General features: G+C 43.2%; 2 protein-coding genes across 4 annotated transcripts in view; both read right to left on the bottom strand.

Moving 5' to 3' along the window:
* LOC147106125 (interleukin-17 receptor A-like) overlaps window positions 1-12,240 on the bottom strand; it is a 67,339-nt gene extending 55,099 nt beyond the window's left edge. For 2 of the 3 annotated variants that reach the window (XM_086008921.1, XM_086008923.1), the window contains exon 1: window positions 12,115-12,240. In XM_086008921.1, coding sequence (XP_085865047.1) covers window positions 12,115-12,222 — 108 coding nt within the window. In that variant the 5' untranslated portion in view covers window positions 12,223-12,240. Of the gene's footprint in view, window positions 1-4,489; window positions 4,765-12,114 lie in introns of all 3 variants that reach the window. The other variant, XM_086008922.1, reaches the window with a different exon arrangement.
* A 12,423-nt stretch (window positions 12,241-24,663) lies between these two features.
* LOC147106123 (voltage-dependent L-type calcium channel subunit alpha-1C-like) overlaps window positions 24,664-25,299 on the bottom strand; it is a 531,473-nt gene continuing 530,837 nt past the window's right edge. Inside the window, exon 44 of the mRNA XM_086008919.1 lies at window positions 24,664-25,135. Coding sequence (XP_085865045.1) covers window positions 24,842-25,135 — 294 coding nt within the window. The 3' untranslated portion in view covers window positions 24,664-24,841. The remainder of the gene's footprint in view (window positions 25,136-25,299) is intronic.

Below are 25,299 nucleotides of genomic sequence, written 5' to 3'. Positions count from 1 at the left end.
ATTCCCCACCTATTTTGAAGAATTTCTCTAGTGTGACTAAATATAAAGGGCCAATTGCACAAATCTGCACTTTTGTCACAGATTCTAACTTGCCAGGAATGCATTATTAGGAAATGGACCCTCCTTTTCATCACAAGTACGCTGTATCACTAACTTAACATCCATGTTGCAATGAAGTCATTCTTAGACCTTATCAGAAAAATTAGGTGCATTAAATCTATTTATCCCTGACAATAATTGGTGTACTGTTTGCTGTGTAGGAGAGACAGTTGTTAAAGAAGGGTGTGCGACATCTTCCATGTAGCAACCTCTTCCCTATTCCAAGGAAGACAGCACTAGTGTAGAGGAAAGGGTCAAGGATGCAGTCCTTTCTAAATTGTACCCTCACTGTGAAACACTTCCAAAAAAGATACCAACTAGGGGCGCTTTGCTGCACTGCTCACACCCAGCAAATGTATTACCATATACATAACAGGCTTGAAGACCCTGACTCCCGGACAGGCACTGCAGATACATGTCAGGTGGGATGGGCCAGAATTTAGGGCAGAGCCAATGGGTTCCACCAGGTCCCTGCATTAAAAACATTTTAAAATTCCAACAGGGCAGTGGGTGCCACACCCTCCGTGCCAACGTCAGAAGAGGCGGCAGGACTCGCTGGATATTGTCACGTGGCACAAATACCAACAGTTCTGCCTCTTTTGCCCCGAGCACAAACTATATGCAGGCATACTTGTGTTATCAGAGTATTGTGCTGGTGGAAGTGGGGCCCACGGTGCCAGTATCCAAATGGCAAAAAACACAGCCTTTTCTTCAGGAATCCTGTGATTCTGCTGGAATGTCTGTGCTCCTACAGAGCAGCAAGGTGTCGCTCCAAAATTTCCAGGTCCACCTTCCTCCTAATCCTGCTTCACCTGAAGTCTACACTTGCTCTCGACTCCCCAACGCCACACGAGATTGACTTGTAATGTATTAAAGTTCTTGAGTTTCCCCTTTTTGTTGCACCTATTTCTTGCTATCATTTTAGTGACTGTTCTGTAACATTAGAAATGACAAATATAACACTGAAGTGCAACAGTAACTCCTGCTATTCAATACACCTACCACTGGTGGCGCTGCATCAAGTCACCCAGTTCCAGCAACCATTTTGTTTTAAACTGGATCTCATTGTTTGAGTAAATTAAGTTTTATTTTCCTTGCAAAAATAGAAAATGTTTAGGTTTTGAGTATATGACCACACCACCAAGCATAACATTTTATTTACCACTGCCTTTCTTTGGCCGTACTCCCAATTCCTGCTTTACAACCCTCTACATTGTCAGCTGTGGCTCAGTGGGTAGCACACTCGCCTGAGTCAGAAGGTTGTGGGTTCAAGTCCCACTCCAGGGACTTGAGCACATAAAGCTAGGCTGATACTCCAGTGCAGTGCTGAGGGAGTGCTGCACTGTCTGAGGTGCCGTCTTTCGGATGAGACGTTAAACCAAGGCCCCGTCTGCTCTCAGGTGGACGTAAAAGATCCCATGGCAATATTTCGAAAAAGAGCAGGGGAGTTATCCCCGGTGTCCTGGCCAATATTTATCCCTCAATCAACATAACGAAACAGATTATCCGGTCATTATCACATTGCTGTTTGTGGGAGCTTGCTGTGCGCAAATTAGCTGCCGTGTTTCCCACATTACAACAGTAACTCCACTTCAAAAAAAATACTTAATTGGCTGTAAAGCGCTTTGAGGCGTCCGGTGGTCGTGAAAAGAGCTATATAAATGCAAGTCTTTCTTTTTTATATTGAATAGTCTATATAGTCTATGTTGAATAGACACATGCAAGACTTTACCCAAAGAGTGAGAAGAATGTGAACGTTCTACCACAAGGAGTACCTGAGGCAAATAGCATAAATGCATTTATGGGGAAGCTAGATAAGCACGAGGCAGAAAGGAATAGAAGGATATGCTGATGGGGTTAGGTGAAGTAGGGTGGGAGGAGGCTAGTGTGAAGCAAAAACACCAGCATTGACTAGTTGGGCTGAATGACCTGTTTCTGTGTACACTCGACCTAACTCGATGTAACACAAATTGCCACCTGAGAAAGGGTCCAGAGGTGAGGGGTGCCCATAGTGTCCCAGCTAGGAGTTAATAACTTCAAATGTAAGAAGTCACACAACACCAGGTTATAGTCCAACAGCTTTATTTGAAATCACAAGCTTTCAGAGCGCTGCTCCTTCGTCAGGTGAAGTCTTCACCTGACGAAGGAGCAGCGCTCCGAAAGCTTGTGATTTCAAATAAAGCTGTTGGACTATAACCTGGTGTTGTGTGACTTCTTACATTTGTCCACCCCAGTCCAACACCAGCATCTCCACACCATGGCTTTATAACTTCAGGAAGAGGGGTGGGACATAAATAACTGTTAAAAAAGATCCGTGATAATGGGAAGGTTTATGTTGCTTTAAGTTTATAAGCAATTCAGAAAGGGTCACCCATAAGAGTTTTGAATATTGCATTTCCTGTACCTCTGTAATACAACATTTTCTGTACAAGCTTTTCACAGCTAAAACACGTAGACTATCCTCTTCTGCACAATAACAATAGTCATTGCTTCCGGTTGTTTGGTGTGTGCATGCTGCAAGCCCAATAAAACCACATTTCCTTCTGTGATTACAAGTTGTGACAGCTGAACAGAGGAACCACTTGACACAGTGACCCACAGTGTGAAATAAAATCTATTTATACTCCAGTAAAAGAACACAAGTGGTCTCGGGACCTTTGGAACATACATCCTCCAACAGAACTTTCAGCACACCCGTCCATTGACCAGAAACTTCCTGAAATCAAATATCAGTATACAAATTCCAGCCCCCTCGTAGTTCAATAAGCACAGATTGAGTCAGCATTGGCAAGACTAAACCATCAGAGAAACTATGCAAGGCAGATGGAAAGATTAGACTCCCTCCCGCACCGCACACCAACTGAAATTCTATTTGATATGATGGGGTAGAAATTGGTCCACTTTGCACTCAAGGCATACAGGGGCAAAAAGGGCCAATTGCAGGGTGCAATGTCCTGTCCCCAAGAATGCCTGAAAAAGATCCCGACCCAAAATTGGGTCAAGCTTTTGTTCAGGCGGCCGGGGTAGCCACCTAAAATAGGCATTAGTCTCCTTGCATATGCTAATGAGGGGACTAACACCTGTTTAAGAACACATAAGAAACTGGGCTGTGTTGAGCGGAGTGGGCCTCAGGTTTTTTGGGCTGTGGATAGGGTCGAGCCAGTGGCCACCACCATAAAGGTAAATAGAATATTTTTATTAGTGCTCCTGCTGGCTCCACAGAACTCCTGCAGGCCACGATCGGCCCCTGTCCCGCTGCCTTTCTCCCCGCCGGGAATTACCCGAGCACCGCAGCCAGTGAGGTAGGCGTCCTGAAATTGCATGTTTCAGTCGGGCGAGCTGCCTGTGGAGGCGCGACAGTCACCGGTAGCTCATCCAGAATATTCAGATGAGACCCGAGGACCAATTTCTTGCGATCCTCTGGCCTCTGTCTTCGGGTGGAGAGATCGTTCCCTGTTCAGAGCTCGCACCAGCAGGCTGGCGCTATGCAATTTTCACTCGATAGGGCTGCAGATTGCTATCCTAATTTCGTTGTAGATGATGTGTCCATCCCCTTTCCCCACTCCCCAATAATTTCCCATACAAATCTGTGTGCTCATGTGAGTGAGAGTATAGCAAGAAATAAACATTTCAATGATTAAACTATATGCATTAAGAATTGAAGAGGATAAAAACACAGATCTTGGAAAATTAGGTTTCATATAAAGTTTTGTCACTCGCATTACATAAAGCTAAATTCTCTGCTCGTTCATTCTCAAGGGGCAAAAATGAGTCCCAGTGTAACGGTATGAATAAACAGAGAAAGTGACATGTTGTGTAATACTTTACCACCTCTAACTGCTCTGCCACAACCACCATTCGTGATAGATCTGTGACCACAAGCACTTCACCCAAGTGTAATACAGATCAAAATTCTCTCCAGGCAATACACATTTAGAAAGACAAAACTTGCAATTGGGCTACAGCGTGTTTTACACAATTCAAATAGACTGTTAAAATTTCACACAACAACCACTACACTTTACAGAAATCTGAGTGACAACACTGATCAAATATTTAGGAATTACTTCATTTCTCCAATTGGGCCACTTTTTCTTGCTGTCCTTGCTTGGCTTTATTTTGCTCTCCTCCCTTCACTTAAGCAACACTGCTCTTTCTGAATTGGTCGTTTTCATATGCCCATGAAATTTTCCATTGGAAATTTATCTCCCCACTTTCCCAGTGTTCAACTGCAGGTATGATCTAATAATTTGCATCAATTTTAATACCAAAGTGTGACTGACAAACCATGGGCAACATGCAAGATTTTTAAAATACTAGCGTATCTCCTGTGGTGTTGCCCATGGTAAATCAAAGGATGCACTATTTTATAAAGACAGGAACGTTATACCATGTAAAACACAGCGTGTTATTCTTCTACTAAAGTGTAGGTGTATCCCATCAAGGCTATAAAGACCAATTGATGTTTAAAAAAAAAACTCTGGCTTGAGTTCACTCCAATGTTAATTGCTATTCAGGCTGGTGATCAGGACTGTGGCTTTCTTTGTGGCAGCGGGAATTCTGGCATTGGTATATTGTGTTAATGTAGAGTCTGTATAGATTCCAAATTCTTTGTACTTTTTCCTCAAATGTGACAAACATTATTCGCAGTGTGTAGTTGTTATTCTGGGAGAGAGAAAAATAAAGAGAGAAAATTAATATTAATGAAAACACAGGAGTCAGTTACAGGTTGGAATCTAATCGAGGGTTCAAATGGCTTATATATAAAATAAATGGATACCTGGGAATGAGCTATAGGTTACAATTTAATTGTGAAAGCCCAAGATGAGAAAATCACTCCCACTCATCCATCATTTTTTAATATTGACCTGAATTTCAGGCTGTTTTTATTAGGTAGATGTAGAAAATGAAGTGAGGCTAGTGTTAAACTGTAAACTGGAAATTGGGATTTGAAAGAACTGCTGATCCTGATTTTTTAAAAAGGAGAATTTAGGCTGAATGGCCTGTGTCTGTGCTGTAAATACTTTGTAACTTTTGACCAGTCCTGTTAACACATGCTAAAGATCTACTGGGCAAAGCCTGCACAGAAACCTTTTTCCACAGTAGATAATTGCCTCCAAATGTCACTAAAAGACAATATAATTAAGAAGCAGGTAGAACGTGTCAGCAGAACTCCCAAACCCAGAACCAACATTTGTTTAACAATTAACCTATCACAGGGAAGTGTTTTGACACACAAGTTTGAAGGAGTCTAAAAACGAGACTTAAAGATGTAGAAGAAATAATTGAGTTAGACTGTTTGAGGGACGAAACCTCTGATCTTGAGATACATACAGAAAAAACTCTCCTTAAACAGTCTAGCTGTGTAGTAGTGTTATTGTTGTTGGTTTGCTTAGTAGTGTTGCTTTTAATTTGTGTAGGAAGTTGGGGTTTTTGTTTTTTTGTAAGTAATTTTGTGAAGTCCTAATTGAATAGTAGAATATGAGCAATCATCTGGAGAAGACAAAAGCTAAGGAGAATGCGACAATATGGAAGAAGTCAAAAAGTAGAAAATGACAGAATATTGAAGAGAACTAGCAGAGAACCAACAACAACTTGCATTTATATAGCACCTTTAATGTAGTAAAACGTCCCAAGGCGCTTCACAGGAGCGTTATCAAACAAAATTTGACACTGAGCTACATAAGTAGATATTAGGACAGATGACCTAAAGCTTGGTCAAAGAGGTAGGTTTTAAGGAGCATCTTAAAGGAGGAAAGAGATGTAGAGAGGCAAGAGAAGTTTAGGGAGGAAATGCCAGAGCTTAGGCAATCCAACAAGAGCTCAAGTCCTCCAAATATAAGAAACTAGCTGGGATACCAAAAGAAAGCTGCTGATAAACTAGGAGATGATTAACAAACGCAGAGTTAATGTGGAATTAGCACTGTAGAGGACTGAATACTTGGAGACTAAGCTACCACAGCATTAAGTGGATAAGATGATCTTATTTGAAATCAAAATAATTTCTGCAACATTGTACATCAATTATGAATCTAATACCAAGTTATGTTGAACTGAACCCAGCTCGTGTTATGGAGTAGTTTCAACATTTTAAAAATTAAAAGTGACCTACATATACAAAATATAGCCTGTACAATGGAAATATATCATAAATATATTGATGGTGATACTAGCCTACTTGCAGCAGCTAAATAAAATAAAATTATTTTTAATACATCAGTGTCTGAAGTCTTTGACAACTCAGTGGTAGCTAAGTGGTATTGCAAGGAATAATATACTATATTCCTCTTAGTAGCTAAATGAAGTTTGATCTTTTACTCTGTTGGGTTTACTCAGTAAGCTAAATCCAGACTTCCATTAAAAAGTCTTGGCAGATGTAAATTCTGATATATCTTTGCCAAAAAGAGAGAGGGGGAGGGCAAAGAGAAGGAAGTTCTCAGTACCATAGGGAAATTGGGGAACTGGTTTAAACCTGACTCAACAGAGGGATAATGAAACCGTAAATAAGTTTCCTTGATTTGCATTTCTAGCATCTCTCAAATTCCCCTTCATAATTCACTGCATCACAATGAGCGAGTTAGTGAATGGGGTTTTACAGAACCAGGTTAGAGTCCTTGAAGGAAACACAAGCAGTACACCTCAGGGGCAATGGCGGTGTGTGATCTGGAAGTGGGTGTACTTTGCATAACTATTTGTGAAAGACTGGGTTTACTAATTGACCAAAATGGGAGCATATTTACAATGCTTCTATATTTATTGATCAGTGTCTAGTTTTGGACAGTACACAGGAAAATGTTGAAAGCTACTCAGGAGCATATCAGTAAAAGACCATTGGCGAGCAGGATAGTCGTGTGGAGTACACATATGATGTTGGGAAGGATACGAGAAAAGAGGGGCTTTAAAAAAAAAGCAAAAACACCATGCCCCGGGTTTTGCGGTCGGCGGCGAAGGAACAGCGCTTGCCGTTCATTGCCCTTACAGCAGCCCAGAGCTTTTGCCGGCTTTTGAGTGGCAACTTGCGGTCATTGGGCATCTGATCCAGCGCGGCGCCCTCTACAGGGGGCCTGTGGCATGTGAGCAGGAAGAAGCAACAGCTTGGCTCTTCAACCAATCAGATTGAAGAGACGCGCAGAGTCTAAACCAGTAAGTATAAGTTAGAATATTTAATTCAATGTAAAATCATGCACAGAAAGCAAAATAAAAAGTGAGGGAAAGAAAGATGGGATTAAAAGAGAGATAAAAGAGACAGAAAAAGTAAAAAAGTAATTTAATTTTTATAAAATCTCCAATAATTAAATTCTGAAGGAATGAGACTCCACACTTATAAAATTAAATTTTCAGTGCCAGAGAGCTTGTTTGGCAGTAATTAAGACTTATCACACCATTAAAAATTCACTTACATCTGAATGCACCAGCCCTAACGTTTTCTGGCATGTTCAGTGGGTAAGTACAGCAGGACAAAGCAGCCTGCTTGATTGGCACCCCATCCACCACCTTAAACATTCACTCCCTCCACCACCGGCACACTATGGCTACAGTGCATACCATCTACAAGTTGCACTGCAGCAACTCGCCAAGGCTTCTTTGGCAGCACCTCCCAAACCAACGACCTCTTCCACCTAAAAGGACAAGGGCAGCAGGCGCCTGGGAACACCACCACCTCCAAGAAGAAGTCACACACCATCTTGACTTAGAAATATATCACCAATCCTTCATCGTCGCTGGGTCAAAATCCTGGAACTCCCTACCTAACAGCACTGTGGGAGTATCTTCAACACACAGACTGCAGCGGTTCAAGAAAGCGGCTCACCACCACCTTCTCAAGGGCAACTAGGGATGGGCAATAAATGCTGGCCTTGCCAGCGATGCCCACATCCCATAAACTAATAAAAAATGTATTTCCCTAACATGGATTTCAATGCCGAGTCTATTGGCCAGGTATCGGTGTGGCGCAGCTTGTGGAGGAGCAGGGCAAATCGGAGAGCAACTTCCGGATTTCTGTGTTAACTGCGCATGTGCAGACTCGGGAAGTTACTGTCCGATTAACTCCACAACAACGGTGAGAGCTGTGAACCTCACCGTTATTCTTAATGCGAAATCCGGGCCAAAGTGACCAAACTGGAGACAATGGGCCCCTCTCTTTTTACATGCACTGGCTGTGATCATTACTGTGCTGCAATATTCATTGTACCTTTCAGCACATAGCTACTGCCGAACATAACAAGCACTGTTATTCTGGCTACACTTTTCTTTAATTTCCTTCACTGAATTCACAGGTCATCTGGGTCACAGCAAGTGAGGTGACAACCCTAGACTGTTGGAGCTGAAGGTACTGCATCTCTCCATCTGGACAATCTAGACACTACAACTTTGGAATCCCAAATGACAGGCTTGCTGAAATTTCCCACCTGCTGTTTCCTAACACATCATGATCAGAATCAATGTGTTGAAGTGAGTCAGGTCTGCTCTACAGGCTGTGTCACCTACAGGTTTATGACAGCATCCTCTCCTTTTGCTTAGTTACCAACCTCAACTGCAATCTAATTGCCTACAGTATTCACCGTTGTGAAGTGCAGAGTAGAGGTTAACTGCTTGCTTTTGGGGATGGGGGAAATTAGAGAGAGTTCTAATAAAAATTGGGGTGGAGTTTTAAAAAAAAAATCAGAAAGTGAAAAAAATCAAACGGTTAAAAAAGAGAAAAACAGGTGGGTTTTACAGATATTTCTAAAATATGGGTGAAAATTTAATTTGTGCTTTTAATAAAACTGATTCATAAACAATACCTTAACTCAGAGTCTGATGAAAGTAATATCTATTCCGCTCTCCAAGACTAAGAGGACACAGGGAGGTTTGTGTTCTTCCAGTAAGCAAGAAGACTGTTATGCCCAACCCCAGTAATGTTACATTACCAGATACTGTATGCAAAATATGTTCACATTTGTATGTAAACACATTTCTACACCAAAAAGAAGCACCGTGGGATGTTTTACTACATAAATGTTGTTCAGAACCACCATCTTATTAACTTATCAGAGAAAGAATCCAAGAGAACAGGTTTTGCTCAAACTCTGAACAAGCATCAATTTCCTTATTGGATTTGGTGTTGAAAATTGGATCCCAAATGTACAGGTGGCATTAGTGACATCATCACACACTGCATACATGTACAACTTGCAACATTAGTACAAGGCATGTGCATCATGGGGCCTAAGGTCAGCACAAAGACCAAAGAAACTTGAGCTTTCACGCCAAAGTTGGGAAGAGAATCATTTTTAATGATTCACCACCCCCAAAAAATCCAAAAATCAATGAAAAAAAACATTGCTAATCCCTATTTGTGGGGGCATAAATTGAATTCTCCCCATCTATTACCCAAACATGCATTCTGGTTAGTGATGTCAGTGCAGTTCAGTTGGTAGCACTCTTATTTCAGAGTCAGAAGCTTGGCAGGTTCAATGCCCACTCCAAGGCCGCGATTTCGCCGACCGAGGCAGGTCCGGGGCAGCGGGGTCGATGTTAGTCCCAGTCCGCTGCTTACTGCAGCCCGCACTCTCCAAGTGATTTTACGTTAATAGGGCTTGTTAAGCCCGCCCTGCGAAGTTCCCGGCCAATTAAGTGGGTCTGATGATGTCATTTGATGACGTGTCATCAGCTGGTTTCCTTAAAGGGGCCATGTCCATATTGATCTTGACAGTTCTGCTGTCAGTGTTCTATAGCAATGAAGTGCTTCAAACACTGACCAGCACTGCACAAAGGTGCATGGCTGCACCCAGATTCTCCCATGACTCCCTCCATATGCTTATGGGGGGAATCACAGCACGCAGGGAGGTCCTCTTCCCTTCCCATGGGCGGAAGATTCCTCCCCAGGACACCAACGTAGCCTGGTTGCACATTGCACAGGAGGGCACAAACAGGGATGTCATCAGGAGGACCAGGCTGCAGTGACGCAAGCCTTTCAATGATCACAAAACGTTACTGCCAAGTCACACTCAACCTCATCCTGCTGTGCCACTCATCACATCCACATCACACTGCCTTCCCTACCCTACTCCTGCATATCCTTACTCAAGCCAACTTACCTTGCACCTCCGCCCATCCCTCTCTATCTACATTATCACTTCCCCATCTCACTAGCCACCCCTCACACTCACCCTCATCCTACTGCAAGCATACGAACTAACACACAAGGGTAGGCACTTGGGTGGTTTAGCCAATGTTCATGTGAAGTTTCTGTTAATGTGTTGTCAGACACTGAAATCTATATTTTCAACACTACTTTATTGGACAGAGTTGTGCTCACCTTTGGAAGTGTCTTAGTGAGTTTCAGTGAATGCTGAGACAGAACTCCACCCCACGCCCCTCCCAATTGTGATGAGTGTGAAAGGAATAGCTTGGGCATGGTAGGGATGCTTTATGGTGCTGGTGTGGGGTGGTGTCAACCTGGCGCATCATGTGGCAGCCAGGGTGTACAGCTTCAAGTGAAGTAAATCTGGCCATGGTGATGCCATCGCTGGCCTCCCGGGCAGCAATGTTGTCGGGTGCTGATGCCCTGTGTAGCATCAGGTGATTGCAGAGAAGGCTGGTATTGTTGTTGGTGTGCCTGGTGATGTTGGTGTTGGGGCTGATCGTGGAGGGATTCAGAGGACCAAGGTGAGATTTTTTCAAGGGCACCGATGTTGCTGGAATAGTTGGCAGATGAAGTTGGGGTGACAGAAGCGATCTGTCAATGGTGAGAGTGCTTGCTCCAAGGAGGTGACAGCGGATAGAGAGTTTATGCCAAACACTTCCAAACTGTGTACAGCTCAAAAGTGTCTTCCAAGTCCTGAAGGCTCAAGCTTCTGACATTGGAAAGTGAACAGGTGTGAAATGGTAGCTTTCATACCACTTTTGCAGCTGTCACCTATTCACAGCAATGGAGAATCATAGAGAACCCGAACCTCGTTAAAAAAGTGGTAAAATAGAAATAGGCTGGCAAAATAGTAGTTAACGAGCATTTAACAAGCATTTAACTATCTTAAATGCCTCCCCCTCCACTTGGTGTTGGGTCTGTTCTGAAACTGCATACGTGACACTTTGGAAACTTACATGGAGGCGGGTTCGGAGCAGGCTCCCAAGTCCAGTCAATTATTTCGATTTTGACAGTAGACCCACCTCCGAACCCGCTCTCTGAGCGTCAGCAAGATCGCAGTCCAAGATTTTCAACAGAAATGGTAATCCAGACAGGAAATGAGCCAGGTTTATCTGTTACCATCAACAGCATTTACAAGGCTCAAAAAAATTATAATATAGCCAGAAACAAGAGTCAAGAAACAATTATTCTGTTACTAATTACCACAGTATATAATTCACTATATTGTAGCTGTTTTATGTCCAATTCAGTGGAATCTATCCTCTCGTATGAAGTATACACATCACAAAATAGGAGCCATACCTACAAATCTGCTCCAAAACAGTGAAATATCCACCCATTATAGGATCGACAATGATAATGTTGTGAGGAACACAATTGTCAGCTGTGGCTCAGTTGGTAGCACCCTCGCCTTTGAGTCAGAAGGTCGTGGGTTCAAGACCCACTCCAGAGACTTGAACAGAAAATGTTTTAGGGAGTGCTGTACTGTCAGAGGTGCCGTCTTTCAAATGAGACATTAAACTGAGACCCCCGTCTGCTCTCTCAGGTGGTCATAAAAGATCCCACAGCACTATTTTGAAGAATAGGGGAGTTCGCCCCAGTGTCCTGACCAATATTTATCCCTCAATCAACATCACTAAAATCGATTATCTGGTCATTATCACATTGTTGTTTGTGGGAGCTTGCTGTGTGCAAATTAGCTGCTGCGTTTCCCACATTACAACAGTGACTCCACTTCAAAAATACTTCAATGGCCGTGAAGCGATTTGGGACGTCCTGAGGTTGTGAAAGGCGCTATATAAAAGCAAGTCTTTCTTTTCTTGTACTGAGCAGTAAATCCCCACCCCGCCATATATAGACTCTGTATCAGACACCAAGCATCTTACCTGCTGGGAACAGTCGCGGGGAATTTCCAAACCCAACACTCCTCGCACGGAAACTACAAGCAAAAAGCCACCAAGCGCCGACAACAATTGGTGGGGTGCCGGCTTCATGGCGAAGAGTTCCTTCAACTTTAGAAACAGATGGAGATTTAACAAGTAGCCCGAGTCCGCAGAGTTTCCACAACTTCCCCGCGGCCCGGTCACTCGCTGTCCCAGGCTCTTCGCTTCAGGCCCAGCCGCAGGGACTCCGACCCGACCTCGGCCGCCGGATCCGCGCCACTTCCTGCAACCGCCTCATGCAAATCCGCCGCTCGGGGCGGGGGCGGGGCCTGGGCTCTGCTCCGTGTAAAGGGGGCGGGTACCAGGAACTCCGACGGGACCAGTTCACGGAACCGCCTCATCTGTTGCTGCCGGGAAATGCAACACTTAACTCAGGTCAGGACCTGATCTGCACTGAATTATCTCATCATAGCCGGGGCTACATTTCAGGTTTACATCAAGTGGGGACTCAGGCTTCACCCTCCTGCTCAGTGTCCCCGGGCTGGGGACACAGGCTTCACCCTCCTGCTCAGTGTCCCTGGGCTTCACCCTCCTGCTCAGTGTCCCTGGGCTGGGGACACAGGCTTCACCCTCCTGCTCAGTGTCCCCGGGCTTCACCCTCCTGCTCAGTGTCCCCGGGCTTCACCCTCCTGCTCAGTGTCCCCGGGCTTCACCCTCCTGCTCAGTGTCCCTGGGCTGGAGACCAGGCTTCACCCTCCTGCACAGTGTCCCTGGGCTTCACCGTCCTGCTCAGTGTCCTTGGGCTGGAGACCAGGCTTCACCCTCCTGCTCAGTGTCCCCGGGCTTCACCCTCCTGCTCAGTGTCCCCGGGCTTCACCCTCCTGCTCAGTGTCCCCGGGCTTCACCCTCCTGCTCAGTGTCCCCGGGCTTCACCCTCCTGCTCAGTGTCCCCGGGCTTCACCCTCCTGCTCAGTGTCCCTGGGCTTCACCCTCCTGCTCAGTGTCCCCGGGCTTCACCCTCCTGCTCAGTGTCCCCGGGCTTCACCCTCCTGCTCAGTGTCCCTGGGCTTCACCCTCCTGCTCAGTGTCCCTGGGCTTCACCCTCCTGCTCAGTGTCCCTGGGCTTCACCGTCCTGCTCAGTGTCCCTGGGCTTCACCCTCCTGCTCAGTGTCCCTGGGCTTCACCCTCCTGCTCAGTGTCCCCGGGCTTCACCCTCCTGCTCAGTGTCCCTGGGCTTCACCGTCCTGCTCAGTGTCCCTGGGCTGGGGACACAGGCTTCCTCCTCCTGCTCAGTGTCCCCGGGCTTCACCCTCCTGCTCAGTGTCCCCGGGCTTCACCCTCCTGCTCAGTGTCCCCGGGCTTCACCCTCCTGCTCAGTGTCCCTGGGCTGGAGACCAGGCTTCACCCTCCTGCTCAGTGTCCCCGGGCTTCACCCTCCTGCTCAGTGTCCCTGGGCTGGAGACCAGGCTTCACCCTCCTGCTCAGTGTCCCCGGGCTTCACCCTCCTGCTCAGTGTCCCCGGGCTTCACCCTCCTGCTCAGTGTCCCTGGGCTTCACCCTCCTGCTCAGTGTCCCTGGGCTGGGGACACAGGCTTCACCCTCCTGCTCAGTGTCCCTGGGCTTCACCGTCCTGCTCAGTGTCCCTGGGCTGGGGACACAGGCTTCCTCCTCCTGCTCAGTGTCCCCAGGCTTCACCCTCCTGCTCAGTGTCCCCGGGCTTCACCCTCCTGCTCAGTGTCCCCGGGCTTCACCCTCCTGCTCAGTGTCCCCGGGCTTCACCCTCCTGCTCAGTGTCCCTGGGCTGGGGACACAGGCTTCACCCTCCTGCTCAGTGTCCCTGGGCTTCACCGTCCTGCTCAGTGTCCCCGGGCTTCACCCTCCTGCTCAGTGTCCCTGGGCTTCACCCTCCTGCTCAGTGTCCCTGGGCTTCACCCTCCTGCTCAGTGTCCCTGGGCTTCACCCTCCTGCTCAGTGTCCCTGGGCTTCACCCTCCTGCTCAGTGTCCCTGGGCTTCACCCTCATGCTCAGTGTCCCTGGGCTTCACCCTCCTGCTCAGTGTCCCTGGGCTTCACCCTCCTGCTCAGTGTCCCTGGGCTTCACCCTCATGCTCAGTGTCCCTGGGCTGGGGACACAGGCTTCACCCTCCTGCTCAGTGTCCCTGGGCTTCACCCTCCTGCTCAGTGTCTGCGGGACCTCCTTCTCAACCTCTCCTAAATCCCTGCTACCTGTCTCCTTAACGGTCACACCCTCCCTTTCCTGAACCTGTGCTTTCCTCTGGGGTGTGACTGTATTCTGGATAAAATTGTCCAGAAATTCCTCCCCCTCCCTTATGTGTCGGAGTGTCTCCAACTCATACTCCAGCTCAATGACTCTGAGCCGGAGAGATTTGAGATGGAGACATCTCCTGCAGATGTGTTCACTCAAGACAGTCTTGCTGTCCATAAACTCCCACATACTGCAGTCCAGACACACAACCTTCCCTGCCCTATCTTAGTCTAGACTTATTTTATTTATTTAATTAACGTCTTTAATCAATGATTATTTATAGTTAATAACAACAGAAAATGCTGGAAAAACTCAGCAGGCCAGGCAACATCCGTGGAGAGAAAATAGAGTCAACGTTTTGGGTCTAACCCTTTTTCAAAACTGGAAAGGAAATGAAATAGATCGAAAGGCAGGGCTGGGAGGGAACAAAAGAAGTGAAGAGACATTAAGAGGTATTCAAAACGAGACGAGATGGTGATAGGACTAGTGGAGACAAAAGACGGCTCAGATTAGGTGTGAAATGTTCTGGCAGAATGAGAGAGAGCTGCCATGTGGGAGAGAAAAAAAAAAGTGGGGGCGGGAAAGGGCCAAAACAAAGATGTGGATAAAATATAAGCAAAAATATAAGTAGGGGCCGAGGTTATGATCTGAAATTATTGAACTCGATGTTGAGTCCGGAAGGCTGTAAAGTGCCTAATCGGAAGATGAGGTGCTGTTCCTCGAGTTTATGTTGAGCTTCCATGGAACAATGCAAGAGCCCGAGTACAGTGAGGTCTGAGTGGGAATGGGGCGGTGAATTAAAGTGACAGGCGACCGGAAGCTCGGGGTCCCCCTTACGGACTGAACGGAGGTGTTCCGCAAAGTGGTCACCCAATCTGCGTTTGGTCTCCCCAATGTAGAGGAGACCGCATCGTGAGCAGCGAATACAGTATACTAGATTGCAAGAAGTACAAGTAAATCGCTGTTTCACCTGGAAGGGGTGTTTGGGGCCCTGGACAGTGGGAAGGGGGGAGGTATAAGGGCAGGTGTTGCATCTCCTGCGCTTGCACGGGAAGGTGCCGGGTGAAGGGGAAGGGGTGCTGGGGTTGATAGAGGAGTGGACTAGGGTGTCTCAGAGGGAGCGGTCCCTACGGAATGCTGAAAGGGGAGGTGAGGGGAAGATGCGTTTGGTGGTGGGATTACTTTGGAGGTGGTGGAAATGGTGGAGGATGATCCGTTGAATGTGGAGGCTGGTGGGGGTGAAAGGTGAGAACAAGGGGAACCCTATCGTGGTTCCGGGAGGGAGGGGCAGGGGTGAGGGCAGAAGTGCGGGAGATAGAACGGACATGGTCGAGGGCTGTGTCAACCACAGTAGAGGGGAATCCTCGGTTGCAGAAAAAGGAAGACATGTCGGAAGCACTGGTGTGGAAGGTGGCATCGTTGGAGCAGATGCGGCGGAGATGGAGAAACTGGAAGAATGGAATAGAGTCCTTATTTATAGTTATTTATAGTTATATTAATTAGTTTAGTTAAGCTATAAATTTAATACAATTTGTTATAATTTCCTGATCCTAGGTTAGAGAGAAAAAAACCTTAATACTCACCAACCAATCACCTACCTGCTGTCCTGTGACATCACACCTTTTTTTTTGGAAATCGTGGAAGGTCCCGCAGTGGCCGCTGGTTCCTCCGCTCCCTGTTTTATGTCCAGCAGTGGCCGCTAGTGTCTCAGATTAGGTCCGCGCTGTTCCTCCGCTCCCTGTTTTATGTCCAGCAGTGGCCGCTAGTGTCTCAGATTAGGTCCGCGCTGTTCCTCCGCTCCCTGTTTTATGTCCAGCAGTGGCCGCTAGTGTCTCAGATTAGGTCCGCGCTGTTCCTCCGCTCTCTGTTTTATGTCCAGCAGCGGCCGCTGGTGTCTCCGATTAGGTCCGCGCTGTTCCTCCGCTCTCTGTTTTACGTCCCGCTGCTGGTGCCTCCAATTATGTTTTGTAATGACATGCTACAGCACTTTTCTGGGTCTAGAGTAAGGACAGTTCGTGCTCAGGAAACCGTATGGAATAAGGATGATGCACACGCACAAGTGCCGTACTTAACTTTTACTAAGAGCAAGATGCTACATGTGCACGAGTCACTTATTTAGGAACCAATTAATGTGCAAATATGACATACTGCTCTCTGCTTTATGTCCCGCAGCCGCTGGTGCCTCCGATAAGTTATGTACTCAGGGACCTGAGAAGAGAAGGATGGCATTTATGTTCAGGTTCAGGAACCTGTACAGATAGTAAGAATGCTGTGTGAGTATGAATGGAAACTCGGGAACCCACAGTGAGAATTGCTTGATATTGCTGACGTATTCAGGAAACCGAACAGAGTAAGACAGCTACATTATGTCTTATCAAGTGTCCTCTATGTACCATGTCTTCTGACTCCTTTACTTTAGGTGGAATTAAAAACAAACCAGAAAATGCAATAAAACATTTATGACATGTTTTCTCTGAGATATGCCCTCATTAAGGATGAAGGTATATCTCAATTTATAACCTTACATAGAATTACAGAGTCTACAGCACAGAAACAGAGCCAACTGGTCTATGCCTGCATTTATGCTCCACACCAGCCTCCTCCCACCTTACTTCACCTAACCCGATCAGCATATCCTTCTATTCATAACCTTAGCATCCTATTTGACGACAAACTAAACTTCGGACTCCATATCACCCCCATCATAAAAACCGCCTGTCTGCACTCTTGCTTCAGCCCTTCTGCTGCTAAAACCCTCATTCCTGTCTTTGTCACCTCCAGACTCGACAATTCCAATGCTCTCCTGGCCAGCTTCCCATCCTCCACCCTCCGTAAACTTCAGCTGATCTAAAACTCTGCAACATTTTCACCTATCACCCCTGACCTTACTGATCTACATTGGCTCCCAGCCCCTCAATGTTGCAAATTCAAAATTCTCATCCTCATATTTAAATCGCTCCCTGTCCTCGCCTCTTCCTATCTGTAAACTCCTCCATCACCACAACGCTCCTGTACCCCTATTCCTCTGGCCCCTTGTGTATCTCCATCACTGGTGGTAGTGCCTTTAACTGCCTCGATGCTATGCTCTTGAATTCCCTCTCAAAGCCCCTCTGCCTCTCTCCTTTAAGACCCTCCTTCAAATCCACGTCTTTGACCAAGCTTTTGTCATCCCTCTTACTATTTCCTTCTTTGGTTTGTGTCCAATTTTATGATTATGGCTCTGTGAAATGTCTTGGAATGTTTTTCTACATTAAAGGTGCTGTACAAATGCAAGTTGTAGCTTCATTTCTTTCATCTATAGAACTTGGATGACCAATTGCCTGTGTTAAAATGGCTCTGTGGTACCATGCACGTCTCGATGTTAGAAGATTGTGGGTTCAAGCCCTAATCCAGGACTTGAGTACATAATCCAGACTGACACTTTAGTGAAGGAGCACTGCATTGGCAGAGGTTGCTGCCTTTCGCTTGAGGTGTTAAACTGAGGCCCCATCTGCCTGTCAGGTAGACTTAAAAGAATCCATGGTATTATGCAGGAAATCTCCTGGTGTCTTAGCCAACAGTCATCCCGAACCCAGCATCACCAAAACAAATTAACTGTTCATTTATCTCATTTGCAATATGTGGGACTTCAGGGTTGAAATGTCACTTTTGCATTCACCAGCCTGAAATCTTCCCTCCATTAAAGTGAATGGGTTGAAAACTGTGGAATTGTGAGTACAGAATTGGAATTTGTGTCCTGGCTCGATCTGGAGACCTCAATCCGTGAAGGTGTATTGGGATGCCTGTTTGAAGTCCTGCAGCTTGCCTGCTAAATTTAAATGAGTGTGCTTCGATGATCAGTTGCCTAAAAGTCAAAATCGACCCCATTGAGTCACCATGAATGTCAGACCAGGCAGGGATCAATGCAGTCTGCTCTGACCTCTAGATGAACATATCTGTAACATCCACTGAGAAAAAGTGCTTAACTGTGGGCTATCATAACAACAACAAACTGAGACACGCTGTTAGGAAATTTAATTTATTTGCAATTTTTAATAACATCATTCCTTAGATAAAAATGCAATCTTACAGGAATATACATTGTCCAAATCAAAGATTAACTTAAAACTTGTTTTAGGTCAATACATTCTAAATTTTACGTGCGAGGGCAAGACGGATTATCCCACCATAGACAGAATAACATTACAGTTACAAACTGTACATTGGTTATTTACAAATGAACTCTTTTTCTGTTTTTTTTTCCAACAGCGTACAAAAGTGTCGAATTTAGTGACTCAAAACTGTTCAAACAGGTGGTAAAGAGAACACAAAAAGGTAGGGAATTAACCATGTATTCTGCATGCAATACTAAATAATAATAATTTAAATAAAACAACAGCTTTTGCAAAATCTACTGACAGTGTTTCAGATAATTCTGGATTCACTCAAGTCCCTGACAGAAATAACTTTCCACAACTAGTCAGTTACCATGTGTGTCTGACACATATAATTTAGAGGATTAAAGGAAAAAAAAGTTTAAATATAATTGTAAAAGGCAAGTGCTTTTCAAATGTACAAGCTACAATTTTTCCTCCCCTTTCTCGACCCTTAGCCTTTTTCATAGCTGACCAGCATGTGGAATTCCAGTCCAATAATCACCCTTAAATATAGTCACATTGAAACCCTGCATCGTAAGCCATCAGATCTGTTGTATTGTAAAGTTTTCCCCTCCTGAGCTTCTCTTTGTGCAGCCAAAAAAAGGCGAATTATTCATAAATGTGCACACAGTTTCTGAGACGACTACAAACACCTGCACTGCCTTCGCTGCATGCTTTATGTTCTATTTCTTTTTCTAAACAAAAAATTTCATTTAAATTGTTTCCAATTAAAAACAGATTTTTTTCAGGTAAGTGAAGATCTTAAAGAATGTATGCAAAGGTGTTGTATCAGACCGTTACCTCATAATGCAGCCGGAGCAGTGCTCCAGCCACACAGTGCCCATTCCAAATAGGCATTGAAGGAGAAGCCACCATTAAAATGTTGCCAATAAAAATTCAGGCACCCTTGCTTAGTGTCTACAGAATCCCCTAGCCCCCTGTAACCATACATCCCCATTGCCCTTTTCCCCCATGCACCTCCCTCATGCCTTTCGCAGACTGCTAGCACCCTACGTTCATGACAGAGGCCCCCAGAGCCCAATTAAATTATGCAAGATTAGGTCTGTTTTGTGTCCGAGCACACACAGCGGCAGCACCTCAGCTCCTGGGGTGCGTAATCAGATCAACAATATATAAAGCTAACTATGAGGCCTGTTCCATGCTGAAATTCTAAGAAGTTTGCCCGCAGTTCAGTAAGACCTTAGGCTTGCATGTCATTAATGTGCTCAATTCGTAGGAATTCTAACCCCATCGAATATTATATATTGCACACTGTGTGGCAAAGCAACATTTTCCAACAGAAATTAAATTTTTACCACATTACAAAAAAACCCTATAAATATTGTACATCCAGAATAAACAGGGCTACATTCTAAGCACCTCTTTAATTTACAGTATATAATTGTAATAAAAATTAAATATGCAAAACCTGCTTATAATTAGCCTCAATATGAAATTGTATTTAGAGGGTTAAAAGATTGGGGGGTGGGGGGGGGAACAAAAAAGAGCTGATGCTGGACACAGGTAAAGCATGAATAGTTTGTAACTGAAGCTTTTAATTCCCCCTTCACAATTTGACAACACTATCATTATCACTAGGTGCAAGCATAACACAAAAATAGAAAGGGAGATAATCAAAACTGATTAAAAATGTTTGAAACAGCAGTTATTTAATAATGTTGTGAAGATGAGAACTTTAACCACCAAATGGTATTTAAAATAATTTAGCTTAAAGTTGTGGGCTCCTTTGTCTTGTTTGTAGTATACATTTTATAAAACTATATTTCCACATTTTTTGCAGATTTAATGTACATTAAATCTTTGTTTAACAGATAATCGTGTGCGCTGGATGATTTCTTTATTTATTGACAGTGCGCAGTCTCCATCCCCACCCTAAATAATCAAAACTTGCCAGACGATGGTGCCCATCACATGATACCAGCTATCATATATACTCCTTCAGGTTCTACATCACCATCAGGTTTATCACACTATACACCAAGGTCACACTGTTCCTAATGGACTCGGGGCATAATCCTCAGAAAGTGGAAACAAACTCTGCAAAATAAACTATTTAGTGTAAATTACATACCAACCAATGGGTGCAGTGAATTTAAGGCTGCCACTCAATTCCTGGGTTTCTGCTGTATTGATATTGTCACTTAGAATGAGTTCTGGAATTGTGTTTAAATTGTCCCAATTTGGAAGTACAGTGTATTCAGCTGGTTCTAAATCTCTTCTCTCCCCTCAGGATTAGCATAGAGTCAGTGGCATCGATGCCACTAAGGGCATAACTCAGGCACTGGCCAATTCATAGAGGTTGCAAACTCTTGCACCTGCTGTCTGTGGAAGAGATACACCCTCCTCTACACTAAGATAGGAGCATTAGCAAGCTGCAGAAATGTAGGGACCTCATTCTGCAGCCCTGATTGAAGGATTTCTATCAGTTTTCTCTGCATATATGTGGAGAGAAGCAATCTAAACAATCTATTGGTAGGTTTGGGAGCAATTATGCTGCTTCCAATAACAAATCTTTTCCCCCCCAGTTCATATTGAAAGAAAGCCTGGAAGTGTGAAAGCCTTCATGGAGATTTAACAGTTAAAAGGGAGAATCACTGGCATTGCCAGTAATTGACACAACTGTTCAATAAATAACACAACCACACAATTCACACTGAAGACATCAATCACATCCTAATAGCAGTGTGTAACATTGCTCATATTTGATCTCAGAGTGATGAAATTATGCCAAGCTCTTCAAGGCTTTTTCCCTTCCTAGAAATAATAACAGCCCCTTATAATATTTATATACATCCCAAGCAACAAACTGCAGATGACAGGGTGGGGTACTGCATGAAATTTAAAACTCCCAAACCTGTACTGTTAAGGAAAACACTGCTTCATATGCAAACAAGGATAATATGTTATAAGTAAATAAAACACTTTACTCATTGAAGTGGAAACCAGTTTTAACCAAGGCAGTAGCTGAGCAGGCAATTAACAACTTTTGATGGCATGGGTTGCACTGCCAACCCTGGATCCAAATGGGGCAGTGAAAAGTTAAAATTGGAAAGAACTTGCGAAGTACAAATGAAACTCTCCTTTGTTTGAAGGAGTTTGATATCACTGCAGCAATTTACTCATTCCTCTCCCTCTTTCAACCTTATATATGGAGGTCCCTTCTTAAAAAATGTTTCATAGTACATTCAAAGTTAGTGATTAACATTGAAACTGTTTCTCATCATAATGTATCAAATATCTTTAAAAACATAAAATAATGTATGTTAAATTACCTGGAATATTTTTGTTAATATCTTAGTTTTAATTACATAATATACTTTCCATGTTTTGTATAGGCAGGTTGTACATTTTTTGAGATATAGGGAAATATTTTCTAACAAGCCTATAATTTCCACGGGCCAACTATTATCCCTAATTGTCTAATGATCATTTCTTCTGAATTTTGTAAAAGTAGTACTTACTCAGATTAGGTGTGTTGGACATGATTTATTTTCTCCTTATACCATAAAACAAATGTAAATTAGGTCAAATGACAATGATTGCACAGGCTCTTCCTCATAACTAAGGACATAGTGATTATAGGACTTACATTTTTTGTTTATGGAAAAATTAGCTGCATATGTAAATCAATTCTTAAGCATACTGCCTCTGAGTGTAAAGAATATACGCTATAGCTTTCACCGAGAAAGCTCAGATTATGAATTACAGAAATAAACTACCTTAAATTAATAATTAAAACATGTAACTTAGGTCTGATTAGCATACCTAATGTTGCCTCTATCAGCAGAATGAGTGTATATTCCAAATTTATGGTGTCAGCACCTTCATATCTCTCATTTCTTACTCATGTATTTTATCTAATACATAAAGTAAAAATGACCTGGATAATATTTTTAGAAATTCAAATTGCTACGCAGTTTAAAAAAAACTGTATATAAACAATCTTCAAGGTCAAGTTCACTGCCAATAATTTTATGAGTCAAAGTTCTCCACTTTTGTGCTGTAGGGATCAATTGAGAACACTGCAGTTTTTGTTTTAACCACCAAGGGATGCTATTGCTTAATTTCCCCGCAGTGCATTTTGGGTGGGATGACACCACTGTGGCTGGCTATTGGTCGACAGCTGTTTTATATAAAAATTATCACAGAATTTAGGAAAATGAAAAATAATAAATATCTCTTCTCATCAGTGAATGACCCTTTATGGGAGAAGTAAAGATATAGCTAGATAAAACAAGCTAACTAAAGTGGCATTAATTTACCCAGAATGTATTGCAAGTGCCCAGCTGGTGGTAGTAATTTCTTCTGTTTTTGTTGCACTCTACAAGCTCGATTTCTCCAGAAAACACAGCTTCACGGCAGAGAACCTTGCAAGCTTTTGAATTTTACAATTTAAAGAAAAAGCTGAGATTCCACTTTTAATATAGGCACAAGAACAGGACACTGCAACGTGAAAGGGTCAGGGGAAAAATTAAAATAAATTGTATATTTAAATAATCATTGCACCTCCTCCCAGAAACACTCCAAGAGATTGCGGGGCAGGGTGAAAGCAAAAAGCAACAATCACTACAATTACAACAGTGAACACAAGATATGCAAAATCAGTATATGTTAAATATGTGAAGATGTTGTATCATAGTAACTACAATATATACATTTTTAATTTTGATTAAAAAAAAAGATTACTTGATTCAGACTTAGAAAGCATTTAAAAGTTAAAATGTATGTATATATATATATATATAGCTTGGCACTCTTGCATACTTTAATGATTTTCATGCATCAAATATACACCAGTGTATTCAACAAATCCATTGGAAAGGAACTGCTTGGCACAATTTTTTTGTGTGTCTTTTTTTAAATACTAAAACTGACCTGAATTCAAGTATTACAGGTTCTTAAACAAAAGTAAATACAAGAAACCATCACACTGAATAGATATAGATATAAATTTCACACATACCTATAGAAATATAAATTTATATCTATATCTATTCAGTGTGATGCATATATATTTATATATATATATATATATATATATATATATACACACATACATACATATATATAATAATCTACGTTTTAAAGTTAATATGCTTATAGTCTTGATTACAGTCACGCTTTATTGCATTGTTTTTGCATATCTTGTGGAACACAAGAGAATGGGTTTTCGGTGGTAGACTGGTTAACTACTTTTTTATTTAATAAAAATTCCACTGTCTTAACTCATTACAGACCCACATCTGCCACAGATCCACTATATAATCATTTAAATAAATGTAAAATAGTTTCAAAATGACATGTGGGATCTGAGCAGACCATGAATAAATGGTATGTGTTATACTCGGAACCTTGATACTGAAATCAGTTAAGCTACAAATTTTAAATAAAGTATTATTCCCTAAAACGTAAATATTTTCATTATGGGATGCATGCTGCAAGAACACAGAGTGATTCCATTTAATTAAATGACCCTGTACCAGAAAAAAACAAGGATCAGACAATCATGAAAGAAAAAAAAACAGAAAGTGGCTGGTCAAAAATTGCTAAAACACAAATCAAGCCACATCAAAATAAGAAATGGCCCAGCTTTCAGAATGCAATCCCAGTGGAAATAAGTGGGATGAACAACAACAGCTCACGGTTTGACTATAAGGTGGGATATAAGCACTCTTAAAAAGGCCATCTTACTGACACATACTCCATCATAAAAAAGCTGAAGCAGGGATGGCTAAAAGAATGTGCTAATTGTATACATTTCCTCTTTTCTTTCCTACAGAGCATCCATCACTTAAATTCTCTTTCTTATCAGAGCATAAGATTCAAGGAATTTTACTTTCTGAGGTATTCTGTAGTAGGAGGGACAAATCCTTCACAAGATATATTTTGTGTGTATACATGTGTTTGTGCGTGTCCTCATCTGCATTTCTTTGTTAAAAACCAAGGCTGATTTAGTTGTTGTTTGGCCAACCATTCAGATAAACAAACAACCTCTGTTGGACAACCAACATCTCCAGGGTCCCTCCTATACTCTCATGACCCTGACAATGTTTTAGCATATTTGAGATGTTGGATAGTGTCTCTGCTGCAGGTTCAAAGGTCATGCCACTTTGCTACCTGAAGTCATGATTTTTATAATAATTTTAATTTTTTTTTAGAAAAAGCACTCAGAGCTACAATTGCTCAACTCCCGATTCACAAAAGCAAATGAAGAAAGCAGCTGTTCTGGTTACTTCAGGTCACAAGAACAGTGAGGCACTTCTGAAACAAACTGATTTAAGCAAATAATAAAAACCATCTTCTGTCACTACAGAGTGCTTACATAAATCATCTCATCTGCAAATTCCTCCTCACTTTTTCCACAGTCCTGGTCCTTTTCTGTGCAGTCTTGCACAATATCCTGTTGCTGGTAGTCCCTGCAGTTTACAAAGGGTAACAGATTGCCATTTGGGCTAGCCTTGGTGCTGCCACTGAGCAGGTTGTCTGCAGCATTTTCCATCTCCTCGAATGTCATATCACAGGCATCAGCAATTTCTTGGGCTGTTGCCTCAACAAATTTTGGGTCTTGTGCGTATCGACCAAGCCCCTCTGAGATCAGAACCTTTTAGGCAGATATATAAAATAGACATTACCACAAAACAATATCATATTTGGCCATAATAAGCATAAATAATTTCTTCTAATGCCTTGAAATATGTCACCTATGGCATGTAGCACACGGTGCGCTGAGGTACTACGCGACAGAATGATTGAATGGCCTTCCCC

Source organism: Somniosus microcephalus, chromosome 16, assembly GCF_052327205.1.
Source record: "Somniosus microcephalus isolate GS21.2 chromosome 16, FLI_Smic_1.0, whole genome shotgun sequence".
In the NCBI taxonomy this organism is placed as follows: Eukaryota; Metazoa; Chordata; class Chondrichthyes; order Squaliformes; family Somniosidae; genus Somniosus; species Somniosus microcephalus.
The sequence above is the reverse complement of the archived record's forward strand: the minus strand, read 5'-3'. Positions and strand labels throughout refer to the sequence as shown.